Below are 21,226 nucleotides of genomic sequence, written 5' to 3' on the forward strand. Positions count from 1 at the left end.
ATAGAGCTGGACTGAAAAATCTCAAAGTTCAAAATTTACACAAACTCACAAAACGAACCAGCAAAGACAAGAGGGAAAGAGCACAATATAAAGGGAGGAAATGACATGAGGATCAGGTGAGTACAATTAGACAAACGAGAAGAACAGGTGACGACACTCAAACAAACGAGGACTAAACAAGAGGGCGTGGAAAAGGGAAACAAGGAGGTGGGGCAACAGGAGCACATGGCAGACATAAACAAAGACACAGCCATGTGCTGACACACAATACAAACAAGGAAACATTAAACAAAGACAAGACAGACAGGGCTGTCAGGGCAGGATCATGACACTTAATGGAGCTTATGCTACATCTACGTCCTATGGAGGACGTAACCCCTAGTAGCCATGTGGAGTACTTTTTATAATGGATGGATGCACTTTATTGGACTTCAAAATCTAAAAAGTCATTCACTTCCATTATAAAGCTTGGACGGAACATTTTTTAATATAACTCTGATTGTATTCATCTGAAAGAAGAAAGTCATATATACCTAGGATGGCTTGAGTATGAGTAAATCATGGGGTAATTTTCATTTTTGGGTATACTATCCCTTTAATTGAAATTTACATTAAAATCATTACATACTGCTTTTAAAAATGCCAATTCTGGCCCATTTCAGTCAGCCAATGATGTTTAAATGAGCATTCTGGTTAAATTAGGATATTTCTGTGAATACAGTAACACTGACTAACCGCAAACATAAAATCAGGCCCGTGGAGACTGTGACTGCAGCAGTTGCATTCTCACAGCAGATATCACTGATCATAATGATCTAATATGATCATTTGCATTAAGCTGCCATCTTTCATTCTCAGCATGCATATTGTTCACAATATGAAAACAGTCTGTGCTAAAACTGATGAACCAGCATCCAGAGAGGCCACATGTCTCACACACTAAAGCACTGACAAAACTACACATTATTTCCAAGCTCATCTTATTTTCACTGCACAACTGATGCAGTCACACAGACAAGTAAAGGGAGGTATGCACTCACTTGATCTTGTTAATGGGAACTTTCTTCTCTTGAAGCTGTGCAATCATGCCCTTCTCCTCTGGGGGCAATAGGACAAGAAGAGCTTCACCTCCCTCCTTATACCTGCAGAGAAAGAGAGAACGTGTGTGTAAAAGGAATATTTCACTACAAAAGTGAGTGCATAAAATCGGAATTTTCATTTTTAGGTGAAATATCCCTTTAAGATCACACTAGGTGGTCTGCTGCAATACAGGCCTCTCACACAAACGTTTCTTTTTTTTTTAAACACTCAGCTTTGTGAGTGTTCGTGTTAAAGCTCATGAGCTTTCTGCTGAGGGTGGTGATCTATGAAGGGGAGTTACTGAGAATATCGATTCAACACTAAAAAGACAAGTGTAGCACAAAAAAAGAGAGTGAGGCTGGCAGCTGGGTGGATGGCAGGTGTGTGCTGTCTCGCTCTAAGCGCAGAGAAACTTGACATATTTCTGTAGCTATGCAGGGCCTAATACTTGCCCTCAAGGTGAGACCGTAACAAGTCAAGCCAGAGCCAAAAATGGAAAAACTCAATAGCTGAGCAGCTGTTAATCTATCATGAATCCAGTGGAATCAGTCAAATCTGTACAGTGGTTAAATATGATTTTATGTAAGAGCCATGTCAACATTGGTCCATATGTACACAAAACATGGGAGTGATGAGGAACAGATCAAATCTGCCATCTAGTGTTACAGATAAAACACTCTAGTGGAAAGTCACATTCCTGTTAAGATTTTTTTACAAAGCTTTAGTAATACAAAGCATTACTAAATACAGATTAAAACAGTGTTACCTGGCTGTTCTGCCAACTCTGTGGATGTATGTGTTTGCATCTTCAGGACAGTCAAACTGCACAACCCAGTTCACTGCAGGGAAGTCTAGGACCACAAACAAAAATGCATGCTTCATTAATAAAACATTTGCTGAGATTTCTCAAATAACATATTAAACTGTCAATTTTTTGAAATTGAGATTTATACATGATCTGAAAGCCGAATAAATAAGGTTTTATTGATGTATGGTTTGTTAGGATAGGACAATATTTGAAAATCTGGAATCTGAGGGTGCAAAACAATCAAAATATTGAGAATATCGTCTTTAAAGTTGTCCAAATGAAGTCCTTAGCAATGCATATTACTAATAAAAAATGAAGTTTTGATATATTTACAGTAGGAAATTTGCTAAATATCTTCATGGAACATGATTTTTAAATAAAAGAAAAATCAATAATTTTAACCTATACAATGTATTCTTGGCTATTGAGACAAATATACCTTTGCTACTTAAAAGTCAAGGGTCAAGGGTTACATATGTGCATTTGTCAACAGAATCAATTTCCATTACCAAGTCCTCTGGCAGCAATGTCTGTGGCAAACAGGACGGCTGAGGTCTTGCGGACAAAATCATTATAAACCTCCACCCTCTTCATCTGGTGCTGTTTGCCATGCAAAGCAAGTACAGAGATACCCGGACGCAATCGGCAAAAGACCCGGAACAGATATTGGACCTGCACACACAAACACACATAAAAAGGTAATACTATATACTTTTAACTAGTGGTTTCAGACTTTTCAGCCACACTGCATTCTATGAAAACAGACCCTGAGATTTACTACAGATCAGAAATGATGAGTTGTTACCTCTTTGCAGCAGGCAAAAAAGACTATGATCTTCTTCTTAAGGTGACTCCTCAAAAACGAGAAGAGCATGTTGACTTTCTGGTGCAGCTCACACACAACATAGTTCTGTTCCAGAGTGGCTGGAGTACTGCAGAGAAGATCAGAGTATTAGAACAAAAATAAGAAGACATTTTGTAGTATTATGTGGGTAAGCAAACAATTGCTGGTAGCCTTTGACTTCCACAGATCTTTTTTCCATACTATGGAAGTCAATGGCTACCAGCAACTGTTTGGTTACACACGTTCTTTTTTGTGCTCAATAGAAGAAATAAATTCATACAGGGTTGGAACAACATGTTTGACTAAATGAGGACACAAATTAGAAAGAAATATGATATTTAGGCAAAATAAGATAAATGTACACATTCATTCAGTTTAAAAATGTTCAATCCCCAGCTCTTAATGCAACGTTTTTCCTTCTGTAGCATCAGTGAGCATTTGAACCTTCTGTTATAGCTGAATATGTGTCCCTCAGTTGTAGAGCTGCACAATTAATCGTTAAAAGATCGCGATCTCGATTCGACCCCCTTCACGATCTTAATCCAGCATTTATACAATTCAGCCAATTATATTTTATTTATATTTTACAAAACTTTTGCTAGCCTAATTAATGCACAGACTGCTGTGAGCTGATGCAGTGACAGGTTCGCCGTTCTCTCCAACATTACATAACCATTTAAACTTCATCTTCAGCGCACATTCTGTCAGATGCAATTCATGGCGCCTCTGTCTCAATATACTGTACAACGCGGACTATATTCACATCAAATGATAACTCAGCGGAAGAGTTCCACTCACGCAGCGGCGTAATTTCCACTGGGGACACGCTTTTTAAAATCCCGTTGGTGTCCACCCACTTTCAAATGGTTGTGTTAAAGTAATCTCTTTTATTGTAGAATGCACGCTCAGTGCCGTCGAGAGTTTCGCGGGATCGTTAAAACGAAACCAAAAGTAAAACACCCATTCAAAAGCAATTTTAATACCCCACGTTGAGAGAGCGACTCCCCAATGCGCGCAAATTAGGCTACATAAAATATCTAGGCTGTTATTAGTATGTGGGCTATAATAAGTTGTGTCGATAGCTCTGTATCATGTTTGGAAAATTCGGTCTCTATTAGCACTTTGAATATTGAAAGAGTAGTACTTTGATCGTGCCAGATTTATGGACCAGCAGAGCAATGGATCCATATATGAGCATGACGATCCATTAACCCCTTAACTGTTACCCCCATTTTTGAACAGAGATGTGAAAATGAAGAATTGGATCTTAAATCTTTATAATTCATGGACAAGAAATTTTAGTAATATGATTTTGATGTACATTTTCCATGTTAATGCAATGTCTGATTTTAAAATGGCATTCCAAAGGATGAATTTAGAAATTTTAAGTTTTCATCTGATATATAATTTCTTATTATTTCTTATTATTTATTCCCTTGTAATAGGGCAAAAGGCAACAAGAAAGTCTGTTTGTGAAAAAGGTCAGAACTCCTGTTATGACATATCCTACATAATTTGTAACAAAAAAATGTCAAATATCTATTTAGGAGCCTTAGACCTTTCCAACAATATATAGTTTGCCATGATTACATTAGGATTTATTTGTAAAATGGTGAAGTAAACTTGGGCGTCCCACAGAGTGGAGGCTGACAGCCATAAAATGTTGATAGGCTAGTGTTTCTAGCTAGGAATCTTTAAATCGCTTTACTCTGACATAATACCTTTGTATGTTTAATTTTTAATGTTTAAATTTTTTTTGTTTTGTTTAAATTGTTACATTGTTTTTCATTACATTTCTTTCAATTTAAAGCAAAGATTATTTTGTCTTATTTCACTGCTATTTTACTGTTGTTTGATAATCTAATGTTCAGGGGTAAATCTTTAAAATAAAGTTCTCCAGAATCGTGAGAGAATCGTGATTCTCATTTTATTCAGAATCGTGCAGCTCTACTCAGTTGTCCTCAGTGTGAAAAGATGGCTCTAATTAGATTAGTTCACTTCCATAATGAAAATTTTCTGACAATATACTTACCCCCATTTCATCCAAGATGTTCATGTAATTGTTTCTTTAGTCAAAAAGAAATTAAGTTTTTTTTATGAAGACATCCCAGGATCTTTTTCTATATGGTGGATTTCAATGGTGGCCAACTATTTGAAGGTCTAAATTGCAGTTTCAATGTAACTTCAAAGGGCTCTACATGATCCCAGCCCAGGAATAAGGGTCTTATCTAGCGAAACAATTGGTAATTTTCTAAAAAAAATTCACAAACTTTTTAGCCACAAATGCTCATCAATTGCACTAGCTCTTACATTGAAAAAGTCACACAAAAAGGTGGAGTAGGGCGAAAAATTAATCAAATTTTCTCCAACTTCAAAATTGTCCAACATTGTTGTTTTACCTTGTTTTGTAAAGGGCATTTGACTTTCTTTGCATGTTCACTTTGTAAACACTGGGTTGGTTCTTCCACCTACGTCATTAGTGCATTTGTGGTTAAAAAGAATACATTGTTTTATTTTTTTTGAAAATGGCCGAATGTTTCACTGGATGAGACAAATTTTCCTCGGCTGGGATTGTGCTGAGCCTAATGAAGCTGCATTGAAACTGCAATTTAAATCTTCAACTCACTGGCCACCATTGAAGTCCACTATATGGATAAAAATCCTTGAATGTTTTCCTCAAAAAACCTAACTTATTTTTGACTGAAGTAAAAAAGACATGAACATTTTGGATGACATGGGAGTGAGTGAATTATCACAAAACATTTTAATTCTGGAACTGAACTTTATCCTTAAAGAGCAGACTTACTAACACAGATGCCCAACACAAATCACTATAAAATCATTATCTTACCTGAACTTGGCTTGCTCATGGACCCACACATACTCTGGGTTCTTCAGGCTCAGTCTGGCCAGATCTTTGACGGACTTGGTTTGAGTGGCAGAAAAGAGTAGGGTCTGCCGTGTTTTTGGAAGGTTTTCAATGATGGCGTTGAGTGTGTCGGCGAAACCCATGTCCAGAATTCTGTCAGCTTCATCAAGTACTGCCACAGAAGAGGAAATATGTCATGTTATTTAAAATAAGGGGATGAAAATAAGAGCAACCCATTTAAAACTTTGGGGTCAGCCAGATTCTATTAATTGATGAATTCTGACAAAAATATACCACGATTTCCACAAAAATAATAAGCAGCACCACTGTTTTAACATTGATAATAAGAAATGCATCTTATGCACCAAATTAGGAAATTAAAATTATTTCTAAAGGATCATGTGACACTGAAGACTAGAGTAATGATGCTGAGAATTCAGCTTGGCCATCATTTTGTTTAGTGATAGTTGTTCATGAGTCCCTCATTTGTCCTGAACAGTTAAATGCCTGCAGTACTTCAGAAAAATTCTTTAGGTCCCACAAAGTCTTTGTTTTTCAGCATTTTTGTGTATTTGAACACTTTCCAACAATGACCATATAATTTTGAGATCAATCTTTTTACACTGAGGACAACTGAGGGACTCATATGCCATAATTAAGTTCAAACGCTCACTGATGCTGCAGAATGAAAAAACGATGCATTAAGAGCTAGGGAGTGAAAACTTTTGAACAGAATGAAGATATGTACATTTTGCCTAATTATCATATTTTTTTTCATTTAGTACTGCCCTTTAGAAGTGACAGAAGATACTTGCATGTTTCCAAGAAGACAAAATAAGTTACATTTACACTGATCTTCAAATTCAAAAAATTTTCACCCCCAGGCCCTTAATGCATTCTGTTTCCTTCTGACGCATCAGTGAGCGTTTGAACCTTCTGTAATAGTTGCATATGAGTCCTCAGTGAGAAAAGATGGATCTCAAAATCATACAGTCATAATTGGGTTCAAAGGGTTCAAATACTCAAAAATGCTGAAAAACCAAAGAATTTGTATTACGTGTTAAGAATCAAGTGTATGTAAACTTTTGAACAGGGTCATATTTATAAATGCAACTATTATTTTCTCTTGTGGACTATACAGTTGCAATCAAAATTATTCAACCCCCTTGACCTACAAGACATTTTGCTGCATTTTGTGAAAACAATTCAACAAAGGCATCAACAAACTATTAAAGAAAGTTTATTAATGCACTTTTGAGTAATTCTGAGAACGTAAATTGATGAATAATGGGAAAAAAATCAAATTGGCTCTAAACATTTATGTTCAAAATTATTCAACACCTGAAAGTAATTTTGATGTAGAATCTTTTATTCTTTAAAACCACCAATAAACACTGCCTGGAAGTGCTTAGATGCTTCTGTCACCTTTCTGCTGCAATCTTGGGCCATTCCTCCCCTGAAAAAGCTTTCAGATCACTGATAATCTTTGGTTTTTACTTTGCCACTGCTTGCTTCAAATTCAACCATATATTTTCAATGAGAATTAAATCTGGAAACTGAACAGGCCACTTAAAAACATTCTATGACTGATTCCTAAACCAAGCGTAATTAGATTTGAACGTATACTTTAGGATGATTGTCCCTCAGGAAAGTCCATTGATTATTAGCTTCAGACTTTGCACAAAAGGCATCACAATGTTTGCCAAAATGGTCTGATACTTTAATAAATCAATGATATCCTTTGTATGGTCATGTTTTCCACTTCCTGCTACAGTAAAACAACCCCATAACAGGACTGGCCCACCTCCGTGTTTGACAATGGAGATGGTGTTCTTCTGCTTATAAGCTTTGTCTTTTTTGACCCAGACATACTACTGATCCATACATCCAAAAAGTTCCAGTTTGGTCACATCACTCCATAAAACATTCTTCCAGCACTCCACAGGTCTATCCAAATGAATTTTAGCATGTTCAAGGCAGCCTTTTTGTTCTTCTTGGTCAAGAGTGGTATTCAGCAAGATTCTGCATGAAGGCCATACTTGTCTAGTGTTCCTCTTGTACACAGCATTGAAATATTTTTCCTCCTTTCGTCTGGTCATCTTGCAAGTCTTTGGCTGTACATTGCAAGTTTTTCTCAGTTGATCTGATCAAACATTTTACGATATTGTGCTTTTTTGTTCAACAATCTCAAAGGTTTTCTGGTTCAACACACTTTAATCTAAGGAATACGGCTGCCAGCTGTGTCTCTAGGAACTTGTAATGTCTTAGAAATCTTCATGTAGTTTTAGACTTTCTAATATAGCGAACTATTTCTTCTCTATTGATTTTGTGTGAGCTTTGTTGACTTTACCATATTTGCTACTCACCTTCAGCACATGCATGGGCTAAGAGTATACTATGTTTTACACCCCAAGCTAATTTCATTTTTAATAAGTTTGTAAAGGCTTGAGACAATTTAAGAAAATTTTGTTCCTTACCATAAAAATAACTCTTAAAAGAGCAATGTTGAATAGGGGTTGAATAATTCTGACATAGCTGTGTTATTAAAAAAATCCTATAACTCAAAAATATTACATTACATATTGACATTAATATGCCAGAAAACTGTTGTAGATGCAATTTAGTCCTGGATCTTCAGAAAGAGCAAAAAACATTTATAAAGTACTGCAGTCTCTGGGGGGGGGGGGGTATTTATGTAAAATATCTTATTCAGGTCAGTGCTACATAAAAAATAACCTGCATTTTTAGAAAGATCCCTCTTATTTTGGTACATTTTCAGATTCTGCAAAGCTTATGTAAACCTTTGATTTTAACTGTATATTAAAATAGAAATCAGGTCTCAGGCAGCAATACTTCATAATTTTACAGTTTAACCCTATTTTTGATCAAATAACCTCGGACGACTTTTAAAAAACAAAACAAAACAACTAAAAAGTGTATTTAAAACACTTTCTAAGCATCCTCTTACCTAGCATGTGCAGATCTAAAGCATGAAATGTGACCGTCTCATCCATGTGCTGCAGCAGACGTCCTGGGGTGCAGATAACGATATTTGTCCGATGGATCCTCTCTGCTTCCTCTTTCAGATCCTGCAGTCATTGAAAAAAAACAAAAACAATTATTTACAATTTAATATTAAATATTAAGCAAGATTCATACTAATCAAAGACTAGAGACACACACCTTTCCACCAATTATAAGACCAGCAGAAAATTCATGGTTCTTGCCGACCTTCCTCAACACCTCAAAGGTCTGATAGGCCAGCTCTCGGGTGGGAGAGATGATGAGAGCGCCAAGGCCATCCATCGCAGTCCACTGTTGACGAAACAAGCACTCCATAACCTGGAGACAGTCACAGTGGATTAGAGAGGCTTCAAAATTATGTTTGAATTTTGAAAAATCCTGCAGATTAAATATTTAAAAGCAAAAGAGTGTCAAAAAGTCTGTCATCAATTATGCTCCCACCTCCTCTGTTGCTCTAAAAGGTTTATTACATATTTACATAAAATATAACTAACAATTGATATCATACTATATTATAAATATTGCATATTCTCAGAAATATAAAGCACAGAGCACAAAATACAATTAACTCACCAATCTTCTTATAAAAAAAAAGTTTAAAAACTACAACAAACCTCAGAAATGTATAGAGTGCTGCAGGGATGACATATTTTTGGAGGCCAAAACCCGAAAATTAAGTTAACATTTTAGCACTTTCGATTCCATCATCCTGAATTCAACAATATTACTTTTTTAATGTATTTTTGATCAAATAAATGCAAAATTCTTTCCAAAAACAAACAAACAAAAAATGAATAATAAATAAAAGCAATTCAAATAAGCAAATAAAATGTAAAAAATAAAATAATTACAAGTTTATGATTAAATATTACTGACCCCAAACTTCCTAAAATCAATTGGGTTTCTGGACATAATATTTTGCAATGCTTCACAATATTACTGATTTAATGTTTTTTTTTTTGATCAAATAAATGCAGAATTATTTCCGAAAACAAATAAACAAAATATAAATAAATACAATAAAACCAAATAAAAGTAAAACAAGCTAATAATTAAATATTACTGAGTTTAAACTTCCTGTATCCTTAATTCAGTTGGGTTTCTGAGTGTGTTTTTTTGGGGGGGACAAAATATTTTGTAATACTTCACAATATTACTGTTTTAATGTATTTTTGATCAAATAAATGCAGAATCCTTTCCAAAAACAAACAAACAAAACAAATAAATAATAAAATACAATAAAAATAAGCAAATAAAATGTAAACAATAAAAAATAAAACAAAATGATAATAAAAACAAGTTAATAATTAAAAATTACTGAACCCAAACGTCTTGTCTCCTAAATGCAGTTGGGTTAATGAATGGGTTTTTGGACTAAATATTTTGTAATACTTCACAATATTATTGTTTTTGTTATATTGCTTTATTTTTTTTTAAATAAATTCAGAATTCATTCCAAAACAAAAAAGCAAACAAAACAAAATAATAAATAAGCTAATAACATAAAATAAATAAATTATCCCCAAACTGTTTTAAATAAATGACAATTTTAGCACTTTCAGTTTGATCATCCTGAATTCAACTGGGTTTCTCAATGGGTTTTTGGTCAAAATATTTTGTAATTCAATATTACATTTTATTTATATATTATTATTATTTTTTTTTTAATACATACATGCTTATATAAATACATCTTACTGACCATAAACTTTTGAAATAAGTTAAGATTGTATCACTTTCAGTTCCATCGTCCTGAATTCAATGACGTTTCTGGTTGGGTTTCTGGTCAAAAACCCATTACAGTTGGGCTTTTGCCAAGAGATCCAAGGTGATGCTATATTCCAGTTTGGTCTACAAAATACATCAGCGCTGCTCTATTGCTTACCGGGATGAGGAAGGCCAAAGTCTTTCCAGAGCCCGTCTTTGCAGCACCAAGAACATCTCTCCCCTGCAAAGCAAAGCCAATCGTCTGCCTCTGAATCTCTGTGGGCTGCCTGTACTGAGCCTCACGAAGACCTGATGACAGCATCAAGATCATTATTAAGATTAATAAGCTATAAATGAACATGTTAGCATGCAATCATCAAGTTTGCTCACCTTGCAGAGTCTTTTTCGAGATTGGAAAATCAGAGAACTTCACAGCCTCTTTGGGATTGATCTAGAAAAACAGTTACAGGTGTCAAAACCTTCAGAGTGGGATTTTAGGTGTCTAATGAAGGATATCAGGACTGTTATGAATCTCTAAAACAACAACAGATAAAATATAAGGTGTATAACACCCAAATCCTAGATATGTAAACATTCATATCTGTTATGTGGCCTGTTCCACTGAACCCCAACAAAACAATATCATGTTTATGCGAAGACCTATGCTGACAGACTTTCTGACCACAAACAATCATCAACAACACTTCAATCATGTTGTCACACAATATTCAAAGGGCTAACATTGCTTTTAAATGTCAAAAGACTGATCTGTCAAGCCAGATTCAACAACACATGCGTAACAGGCAAATAAACACGTGGTAACCCCTGGAAACAAGTATATAAATGCTTATATATCAGCCTGATGATATCTCACCTGCGAGTATTTTTTCAACAGCTTCTGTATGTTTTCTCTCTCCACCTCATGGTCGCGTTTAAAAGTGGTCTTCCGATCTCGTTTGACTCGCTCCGTTTTGACGTTGTGTTTACTTTTCCATTTCTCAAAATCCGACACAGGGTCATGGGTTATCGGTTTCTTCTCTTTACTCTGTTTATCCCGCATTTTCACTGTGTTTTGTTGACTTGGTAGTGTGTTCACAGCGTAACAACACGTGAATGTTTATTTCGCGAGATGCTTTGCTAGCAGTAAGCGTTGGTGAATAAATGAATCAGCGCCATCTAACGAGTTGGAGCGGTGACGGTGAGAAACATTTGATTCATATTTCATACATTTTAGACTCGATTAGAATATGGAAGCCCGTTTCCGCCATTGAATAAAAACATTTAAAAAGTTTATTGCTACTTGTTATCTAAATTCAGACTCCCCCCCCCTCAGAATTACACTAAACTCGCAAATCTGACTTTTTTTTTTCAGAATTGTCAAATATAAAGTCAGAATTGCGAGTGATAAAGTTTACATTTACACTTAGCAGACGCTTTTATCCAAACCGACATACAAAAGATTCTAATATTTAATATAATTTTCGCTCAGCTCGTGTTGGATGTAGGGTTGCCAAATCCGCGTTTTTTCCACAAAATTGGGCTTTAAACTGTTGCGGGTTTATTTTCTACAGTCTATGGTTAAAAGTGTGACATATTGCATAATTCCATTTGACTGAAAAGCTTGTTTTGAAACATTTTGCATTCTACCTGTGATAAAACTGTGGTAGATATTGTGAAGAATGGTCACTGAAAGCTTTAAAGCTGTGTTTATGATCAAACTCCATAACAGTGACTGTAAAATATGTAGTTTTGGTATGGAAATTAAATATTTTGATACCAAAACTAGGACCCCAACTTGGTGCCTTTTGGTCAGCCTTAGGTATATAAGTGGATCCATTTACTAAATGTGTCCACCCTGTTAGGTTTTCTGACTTAACAGTGTGGACACTACAGTATTACAGGGTGGACAATTTGACCTAAAATCAGCCATTACAGAAGGTTTGTCCAATTTCTAAAAATAAGAATTTCTGTTTACTTTTTTCATATTGCCCTTAACAGGGTGGACATGTTGAAGCTGACCACATCAATTTAGAGATAAAATATAATGTCAGCCAGTTGCTATAATGTAATTTTCTTTTTCCAGCTTTCATTTAAAGGGCCAGTAGTCGAATATAACAGGGTGGACAATATTTTGAAGCACAAGCTAAAAACCTTTATTATTTTTTTAATGGTTTAATACTTGAAAAATATATATACATTAGAGAAAACTATTACTGATATACCAAACAACGTGAAAAAATCTTAAAAAAACACTCATATCAACTGTTGTATTCATCATCAAAATGGCAGACACCTTATGCTTAAAGGTCAAAAGGTGTCATTTATGTCAAAGACAACTTTACAAATTGATGTTGTTTAACATTTTTAGGGACACAAATGGCACCAAATCACAGGAATGACCCTGATATAAACAATTGGGAGAAATAAAGTGAGAAAAAAAAAACTTACATTCCATTGATGTATGGTTTGTTGGGATAAGACAATATTTGGATACAACTAGTTGAAAATTGGAATCTAAAGGTGTATTGAAAATCACCTTTAAAGTTGTCCAAATGAAGTTCTTAGCAATACGTATTACTAATCAAAAATTAAGTTTTGATATATTTACAGTAGGAAATTTACAAACTATCTTCATGGAACATGATCTTTACTTAATATCCTAATCATTTTTGGCATAAAAGAAAAATCAACAATTTTTGGGGGGCTATTGCTACAAATATACATGTTCTACATAAGACTGGTTTTGTGGTCCAGGGTCACTTAATATGAAATGATCATCTAATGGTAATTTTACATTTAATAATAAAGCTTAACAAAAACATACATGGTGTATACTGCTTCAAACTGTTTATTTGCAAACCAAATAACATTTTTCTTAAACCAGCAATGCAACCAGCAGTAATCAGGAGGGTAAAGCATAATTTCAGTCATGGAATACAGTCTTTTGTATCACCATCCATTGTGAGTAAACAACACAGTTCTTGTTAGCTACAGGCTTCTCTGATGAGTGATTATGTGCCTTTTTGGGATACAAAGGGGACATTTTCATATTTTTAAAATATTATTCGGTATTTATAGGTCATCATTTATACAATGTGAAGGCACTATGCCTCGCTCCATCTCTGAAATATTAACATATTTACATAAATATAAAACAGAACAAAAATACAAAAGGCAAACCCGGTCACCTCCGTTTCGTAGCAGATTCCAGGCACTTTCCTGTAAACTCAAATCAGTGCAGCTGAACACATCTGATAGCTAGTAAAATTACAGTTGAAAGCCTGCAGCGATAATGCAATTCATCTGTACTACATTTCATATTGTGCTATGGTCTAAATCAGCTGTAATTTTCACATTTATGCCATACAGACATCTTCTGAGCAGACTCTTAAAAGACATGCATACCAAAAAAAAAACAACTTATGTTTAAACTGAGAGCTCTTAAAAAAGACACACTGAATGGCATTGTAAGATCTTATATCAAAAAGCAACACTTTGGTCCTTGGAGAGGATTTTACATCTTTTTAGAACTTTCAGAATGTGACAATTTTAGGGAAACTCTTTCTCTAAAATAAAAAAAAATCTCACAGCAAGGCAACAGCAGACTACAAACTCCTTTCTGCTCAATACTCGCATACTTTCACTGCTGTTCTTTCTTAAGATTCATAACCACATTCATACAAGTACTCTTGGCAGGCAAGATTACCTACTTGTCTCTCCCCACAGCAAAATTATTTCAATTTTGGTTCATCGAAATAGAAAAGTACTCTGGCAGAACCTACTCTAAAACAGGTATATTGAGAAATCCAGCATGACAAACAAAAGGCTCCTCCATCACAGTGAAGAGTTTGTCTGCTCGTAAAGCATTTGAATGGATATCTGTTCTATGGCAAGACCCCTAAAAGAGATCAGAAATATTTTCCCATCCTCTATAGTTATGTTTGTGTAATACTGGTCTGGACAGGACTACCCCTGGCGATCCATTCAGGCGTTTTTTCAGGTTCATTCTGCTGTTCAGCTCATGCAGGATAGAGTAAAGATGGGTGGGACTTTCTTAGGGAACTAAAGCTCCATCCTCTGTACATTTGGGTTACAAATCAATGTTTTTTCATTTTGGCACACATGTCTCCATTTCCTTTGACAGCTTCTGGCTGACTTGTGTTAGGTCCTGTCGAGGAAAATAGAGAGAGTGAGCTTAAATGGTGAGAAACAGATGTGGTATTAGCTGTATAGGTGAATGCAGTACCCTCTTTGCCCATGATCCTCTTCTACCCAGGCCACGATCTTCCCTTCCCAGCCAGGCACCACTGCATCATCCTGGAAGACCTGAGAGAAGCCATAGGTCCTTTTTAGATGTTATACAATATATGTACTCACCCTCATGTCTTTCCAAACTCGTAAGACCTTTGTTCATCTTTGGAACACAAATTAAGATATTTTGGATGAAATTCGATAGCTTTCTGATTTCCCTGCATAGACAGCAATGCAACTGACACGTTCAATGCCCAGATAGGTAGTAAAGACATCCTTAAAATAGTCCATCAGTGGTTCAACCGTAATGTCTATGCATTGGATTTAATCACAAATATGTTAATTTGCGTTCCGAAGATGAGCCAGGGTCTTATGGGTTTGGAACAATATACGGGTGAGTAATTAATGACAGAATTTCATTTTTGGGTAAGCTATCTCTTTAAAAGTCCCCACTGTCCAAAAAAATATTTAAAGACCCTCTACATAATTAAAATATGTAAAAAACATCCTGATTACAGACTGATTAAGTGGCAATACCTCTTCCTTTACAGTGCCAAACTCTGGATCCAGTGCTTTAAAATGGTATCGATAATTGCCTTCCCGATCTACAGCAGCCTTGAAGTCTCGCAGGGTGACCTCCCCAAGCCTGTTAACATAAGACAATGAAAAATTTGATAGCACATATCTAAAGTATACTACATTACAGTGATTTAATAGGAACCCAGAGTATTAAGACTTGAATGGCTTCACATAACGTGAATGATGTCTCTTACGAAAATATGTAGTAGAAAACTTGTTGCTATTTTTACCACAACACAACTCGAAAAAAAAACTGATACATTGCCACATTGTGTGGCTTTTGGTAGTCATTTTCATTTGAAGGACAACAAGAAAAGTGATGTATATCTTCACTGCTTTCCTAGTGATAAGAAGAGGAGAAAAAATTGAGAAGATGCCTGTGGACGAATAAAACTTCCTAAAGACCTGCGTCTTTGTTCTCGCCACTTTAGCCCTGATGCCTTTGAGGCTTTTAGTAGACCACAGATACTGAAAGAGCTTACAAACAGATGAGAAAAGAAACACTAGATGCCATCCTGACAGGATGTAAACATGCACAGCTTGTCAAGATTCTAAGTGCAGATTTCACTCGATATCCGAGGGCGTTTAGACTTCTTGTGGGGAAAAATCGATGGTATAGCATTTGGTTTAATCATTTATGGTTATATCCATCCACAAGCTCTTTCTGTGGTCACTGTATCAGTATTCCATGTTTTTGTGTATTATATTTGAGTTGTGTTGCGGTAAAAATAGCAACAGGTAACACCAGTAGCTCACAGAATAATGGTGCCCCCCATAGTCTAAAATATGTATAAAGCAATGTGGATTTTTTAAATACTGTAAATCTTTTATTGGTTTTCTACTACATATTTCAGTAGAAGACAACATTTACGTTATACTAAGCCATACAAGTCTTATAATCCAGGGTTCCCTTTAAGGCTGAAGATCCACTTAAGCCACATGTATGTGTAACACAGTTTGACTGACCTCTTGGGGATGTTGATCATGAATGGCGTGAGTGAGCGGTCAGTAAAGTACAGGACTTTGGTGCAAGCTGAAGAGTTTAATGCAGGGCTACTCTGAGAATGAGCCATTTCTGTAAGAGAGCAGAAAAGATTATTCTACTTTAGTAGTGTTAACCAGCAATATACCTGCTGAGAAATCGTTCAAGTACAAATGATTTTCATATTCAAATTATTTTGTTGTTTCCTCTACTGAGGTGTTTTGAGATTAAAATGTACAGTTTAAGTCTAAAGTTTACATACACCTTGCAGAATCTGCAAAATGTTAATTATTTTACTAAAACAAGAAGGATCATACAAAGTGCATGTTATTTCTTATTTAGTACTGACCTGAATAAGATATTTCACATAAAAGACATTTACATATAGAATTTTTTTTTTTGTTTAGTGACAGTTGTTCATGAGTTCCTTGTTTGTCCTGAACCGTTAAACTGCCCATTGTTCTTCAGAAAAATCCTTCAGGTCCCACAAGTTCTGTTTTTTTAAGCATTTTTGTGTATTTGAACCCACAATGACTGTATGATTTTAAGATCCATCTTTTCACACTGAGGACAACTGAGGGACTCATATGCAACTATTACAGAAGGTTCAAATGCTCACTGATGCTCCAGAAGGAAACACAATTCATTTTTTTGAATTTGATTCAAGGTAAATTTAACTTATTTTGTTTTCTGGGAAACATGTAAATATGTTCTGTAGCTTCTGTAGCTATGTACACGTTCATTCTGTTCATTCTTAATTCATTGTGTTTCCTTCTGAAGCATCAGTGAGCACTTGAACCTTCTGTAATTGTTGCATATGAGTCCCTCAGTTGTCCTCAGTGTGAAAAAGATGGATCTCAAAATCATAGTCATTGTTAGAAAGGGTTCAAGTACACAAAAATACTGAAAGACCAAAGAATTTGTGGGACCTTAAGGATTTTTCTGAAGAACAGCAGACAGTTTAACTGTTCAGGACAAACAAGAGACTTATTAACAACTATTACTAAACAACAACAACAAAAGTATTTACAGTATTAAGAATCAAGTGTATGTAAACTTTTGAACGGGGTCATTTTTATAAATTTAGCTATTATTTTCTCTTGTGGACTATATGTAAACATCTTTTTTTGTGAAATATCTTATTCAGGTCAGTACTAAATAAAAAGTTTTGTATGATCCCTCTTATTTTGATAAAATAATTAACATTTTGCAAATTCTGCAAGGTGTATGTAAACTTTGGACTTCAAATGTATGCTTACTTGAAGTAGGAGGCCAGGAGTCTCTGTCTGAATGAGATGCTTTATGTCCTGCAGATCTGCCTCGGGTCTACAGACAAACAGACTGATTTGAAAACAGAATTCTGGGAAAATGTAGATCAGGTGCAAAACCTGCTGTGTGAGAATGGATAAACATTCCTCATACCCTCCTCTCCTGTTTGTGGCGTGTTTCCAGATCATAGAGGCGATCCATCAGGCTGGCCACACCTTGCTCAAGGGTGTCCAGTGTGTGATGCTGAGGGTCGTGACCTCCAAAGCTGTTTCTCAAACTACGCAGAGCATCTCTTACTAACTGGAGCTCCTCAGCCTATAAGAGACACAATTACATAAATTTTCATAGATATGATATAAAAAAATAAAAAAGGCTTTAGGCTTATTTACCCCATGGTGTGGTTTTGATGTTGTGACGGGTGGGTGTGAGTAGCCGTTGTTTTGTGAGCCAGGAAGCTGAAACAGACGACAGAATGACAAGTCTTTACTTGAAACTGCGATAAATTATGGAAGCACTAAACATACTCTGCAATGTGTGGAAACAAACAGCTGTGGGGAGAATTGTGTATTATTTATAGGCCTTTTACCTCCTCGGTCTCATGGCTCATTAGCTCTTTGAGAATACTCTCCTTGTGCTCCAGCTCCCTCTGCAGGCAAGCCTGACAAACATACAAACATTCTCATTCAGACTGAACAACCAAAAAATGACAATTCTGTCAGACCTTCATTCATCTTCTAAATACAAATAATATATATTTTATATCTTTAATTTGTGTTCTGAAGATAAATGAAGGTCTTATGGGTTTGAAACGACATGAGGGTGAGTAATTAATGGCAGATTTTTCATTTTTGGGTAAACTAGTTCTTTAATATTAATTTATTAATGAGACAAATTTACATAAAACCCAAACACTTAGTTTTAAGCTATAATAGCTGTACAGTATACTTGACATGCATTCATTCATAAACAAATCCTGCACTATCCTGCATTTCCATTCCCATCATGCAGTTCTGTTTCACATCTGCTATGGTAGTTGCGTCTGCAGGGCTGTGTTTGATGTCACACCTGCTGGCTGCTGCTGTCTGTCAGCTTGCGCAGTGCCTCATCCAGCTTCAGCTGTTGCTGCTGCATAAGTCGATCCTTTTGGCCCAGTTCTTTCTGTACACCATATAGACAGTAAATTTAAATGCATTTTAGGAAAAGATGTGGTGTAACTAGCAAAGTTTTATTATAAAAAAGCATACTTTAATGTGGGGGATACTACATTGTAGCTTATTAGGCTACAATCCACTCATTCTCAGCTTTCTGACCTTGCAGAGACAGCCAAGCAACTTGTTCAGAGAAGAACTTGAGTAAAGGTGTTATTTTTGTTTTCTTTGTGCACAAAAAGTATTCTTAAAGCTTCATAACACTAAGGTTGAAACACTAATGTCACATGGACAATTTTAACAATGTCCTTACTACCTTTCTGGGCCTTGGACGTGGTAGTTGCATTGCAATCTATGCAGGGTCAGAAAGCTCTGAGATTTCATCACAAAAAAAATTGTGTTCCAAAGATGAACAAAGGTCTTACTGGTTTGGAACGACATGAGGGTGAGTAATTAATGTCCACTAAATATCACTAAAACTAGAAAACACTATAATTTATATAAAAACAACTGAAAACACTTATGAACTGTAGATTTAGAATGCATATTATAGATTATGGTAAAATGTTTTTAAATTATATTTTGCAAAACAAGACATGCCTTATATTCGCTGAGAAGTCTGCTCCTCTCCTCTAGCTTCCTCTGTAGCTCGGCCTGAGAAAATAATACACAGATAATAATTTGACAACTGGTGTCAGATATGCTATGCAAATTAATATGCATAGCATAAAAACAAAAATGTCAGGTCTCAGTTGCATGCACTCACATTTTGTCCCGCCAGCTCGTCTTTGGCCATACCGGTACGCAGGAGTTCCTGTTTGAGCTGCAGGACTGAGGACTCCTGCACAGCCATACGCTGCTGAAGAGCATCCTGAGTGATGACACAGCAGAGTCAATCAATCTCAACTCACATATCTAACTTGTTCTGCTTTATGATAGTATGAGACATATAAATAAGTTGAATTCTTAGTTATGTGATTGTGGAGTTTGGAGGTATGCAAGACTTACTTTCACTCCCTGCAGATTGCGAGCCTCTTGTTTGAACCTCAATAGCTCCCTCTGCATGGAAATATAATATAAATAAAGAAAATAACTCTAGAGAGACTTTACAGCTTAGATATATTATAAAAAAAAATTAACAAGACTTGGCAAGATTAGCACATAAATACAGTTGAGGTCAAAAGTTTACATACACCTTGAAGAATCTGCCAAATGTTAATTATTTAACCAAAATAAGAGGGATCATACAAAATGCATGTTTTTAGTACTGACCTAAATAAGACATATCACATAAAAGACATTTACATATAGTCCAAAAGAGAAAATAATAGTTCATAAAAACGACCTTGTTCAAAAGTTTACATACACTTGATTCATAGTATGGTGTTGTTACCTGATTGATCCACAGCTGTGTTTATTTTTGTTCAGTGATAGTTGTCCCCTTAGTCCCCTGTTTGTCCTGAACAGTTAAACTGCCCACTGTTCTTCAGAAAAATATTTCAGGTCCTACAAATTCTTTGTTTTTTTTCAGCATTTTTGTGTATTTGAACCCTTTCCAACAATGACTGTATGATTTTGAGATCCATCTTTTTACACTGAGGGACTCATATGCAACTATTACAGAAGGATTGAGCATTTGAACATTTTGTAATAGTTGCATATGTGTCCCTCAGTTGTCCTCAGTGTGAAAAGAAAAGAAAAGAATATGTGGGACCTAAAGAATTTTTCTGAAGAACAGTGGGCAGTTTAACTGTTCAGGACAAACAAGGGACTCACTCACTATCATTGAACAAAAAAAAAAACACAGCTGTGGATCATTCAGGTAACAACACAGTATTAAGAATCAAGCATATGTACAGTCGTGGCCAAAAGTTTTGAGAATTACATAAATATTGGAAATTGGAAAAGTTGCTGCTTAAGTTTTTATAATAGCAATTTGCATATACTCCAGAATGTTATGAAGAGTGATCAGATGAATTGCATAGTCCTTCTTTGCCATGAAAATTAACTTAATCCCGAAAAAACTTTCCACTGCATTTCATTGCTGTCATTAAAGGACCTGCTGAGATCATTTCAGTAATCGTCTTGTTAACTCAGGTGAGAATGTTGACGAGCACAACGCTGGAGATCATTATGTCAGGCTGATTGGGTTAGAATGGCAGACTTGACATGTTAAAAGGAGGGTGATGCTTGAAATCATTGTTCTTCCATTGTTAACCATGGTGACCTGCAAAGAAATGCGTGCAGCCATCATTGCCTTGCATAAAAATGGCTTCACAGGCAAGGATATTGTGGCTACTAAAAGATTGCATCTAAATCAACAATTTATAGGATCATCAAGAACTTCAAGGAAAGAGGTTCAATTCTTGTTAAGAAGGCTTCAGGGCGTCCAAGAAAGTCCAGCAAGCACCAGGATCGTCTCCTAAAGAGGATTCAGCGGCGGGATCGGAGTGCCACCAGTGCAGAGCTTGCTCAGGAATGGCAGCAGGCAGGTGTGAGCGCATCTGCACGCACAGTGAGGCCAAGACTTTTGGAAGATGGCCTGGTGTCAAGAAGGGGAGCAAAGAAGCCACTTCTCTCCAAAAAAAACATCAGGGACAGATTGATCTTCTGCAAAAAGTATGGCGAATGGACTGCTGAGGACTGAGGCAAAGTCATATTCTCT

At 35.8% G+C, this 21,226-nt stretch overlaps 2 protein-coding genes across 2 annotated transcripts in view; both read right to left on the reverse strand.

Moving 5' to 3' along the window:
• LOC141292004 (probable ATP-dependent RNA helicase DDX10) overlaps positions 1–11,453 on the reverse strand; it is a 41,046-nt gene extending 29,593 nt beyond the window's left edge. Inside the window, exons 1-10 of the mRNA XM_073823982.1 lie at positions 11,207–11,453; positions 10,723–10,783; positions 10,511–10,641; positions 8,785–8,943; positions 8,570–8,690; positions 5,584–5,773; positions 2,694–2,820; positions 2,398–2,560; positions 1,847–1,931; positions 1,041–1,142 (exon numbers count right to left, since the gene is read on the reverse strand). Coding sequence (XP_073680083.1) covers positions 1,041–1,142; positions 1,847–1,931; positions 2,398–2,560; positions 2,694–2,820; positions 5,584–5,773; positions 8,570–8,690; positions 8,785–8,943; positions 10,511–10,641; positions 10,723–10,783; positions 11,207–11,392 — 1,325 coding nt within the window. The 5' untranslated portion in view covers positions 11,393–11,453. The remainder of the gene's footprint in view (positions 1–1,040; positions 1,143–1,846; positions 1,932–2,397; positions 2,561–2,693; positions 2,821–5,583; positions 5,774–8,569; positions 8,691–8,784; positions 8,944–10,510; positions 10,642–10,722; positions 10,784–11,206) is intronic.
• A 1,721-nt stretch (positions 11,454–13,174) lies between these two features.
• dixdc1b (DIX domain containing 1b) overlaps positions 13,175–21,226 on the reverse strand; it is a 41,471-nt gene continuing 33,419 nt past the window's right edge. The window contains exons 10-21 of the mRNA XM_073824382.1: positions 19,570–19,620; positions 19,328–19,432; positions 19,162–19,215; positions 18,479–18,571; positions 18,000–18,071; positions 17,803–17,868; positions 17,567–17,728; positions 17,404–17,470; positions 16,129–16,237; positions 15,121–15,229; positions 14,579–14,658; positions 13,175–14,500 (exon numbers count right to left, since the gene is read on the reverse strand). Of these exons, the coding sequence (XP_073680483.1) occupies positions 14,494–14,500; positions 14,579–14,658; positions 15,121–15,229; positions 16,129–16,237; positions 17,404–17,470; positions 17,567–17,728; positions 17,803–17,868; positions 18,000–18,071; positions 18,479–18,571; positions 19,162–19,215; positions 19,328–19,432; positions 19,570–19,620 (975 nt within the window). The 3' untranslated portion in view covers positions 13,175–14,493. The remainder of the gene's footprint in view (positions 14,501–14,578; positions 14,659–15,120; positions 15,230–16,128; positions 16,238–17,403; positions 17,471–17,566; positions 17,729–17,802; positions 17,869–17,999; positions 18,072–18,478; positions 18,572–19,161; positions 19,216–19,327; positions 19,433–19,569; positions 19,621–21,226) is intronic.

This window comes from Garra rufa, chromosome 19 (genome assembly GCF_049309525.1).
Source record: "Garra rufa chromosome 19, GarRuf1.0, whole genome shotgun sequence".
NCBI lineage: Eukaryota > Metazoa > Chordata > Actinopteri > Cypriniformes > Cyprinidae > Garra > Garra rufa.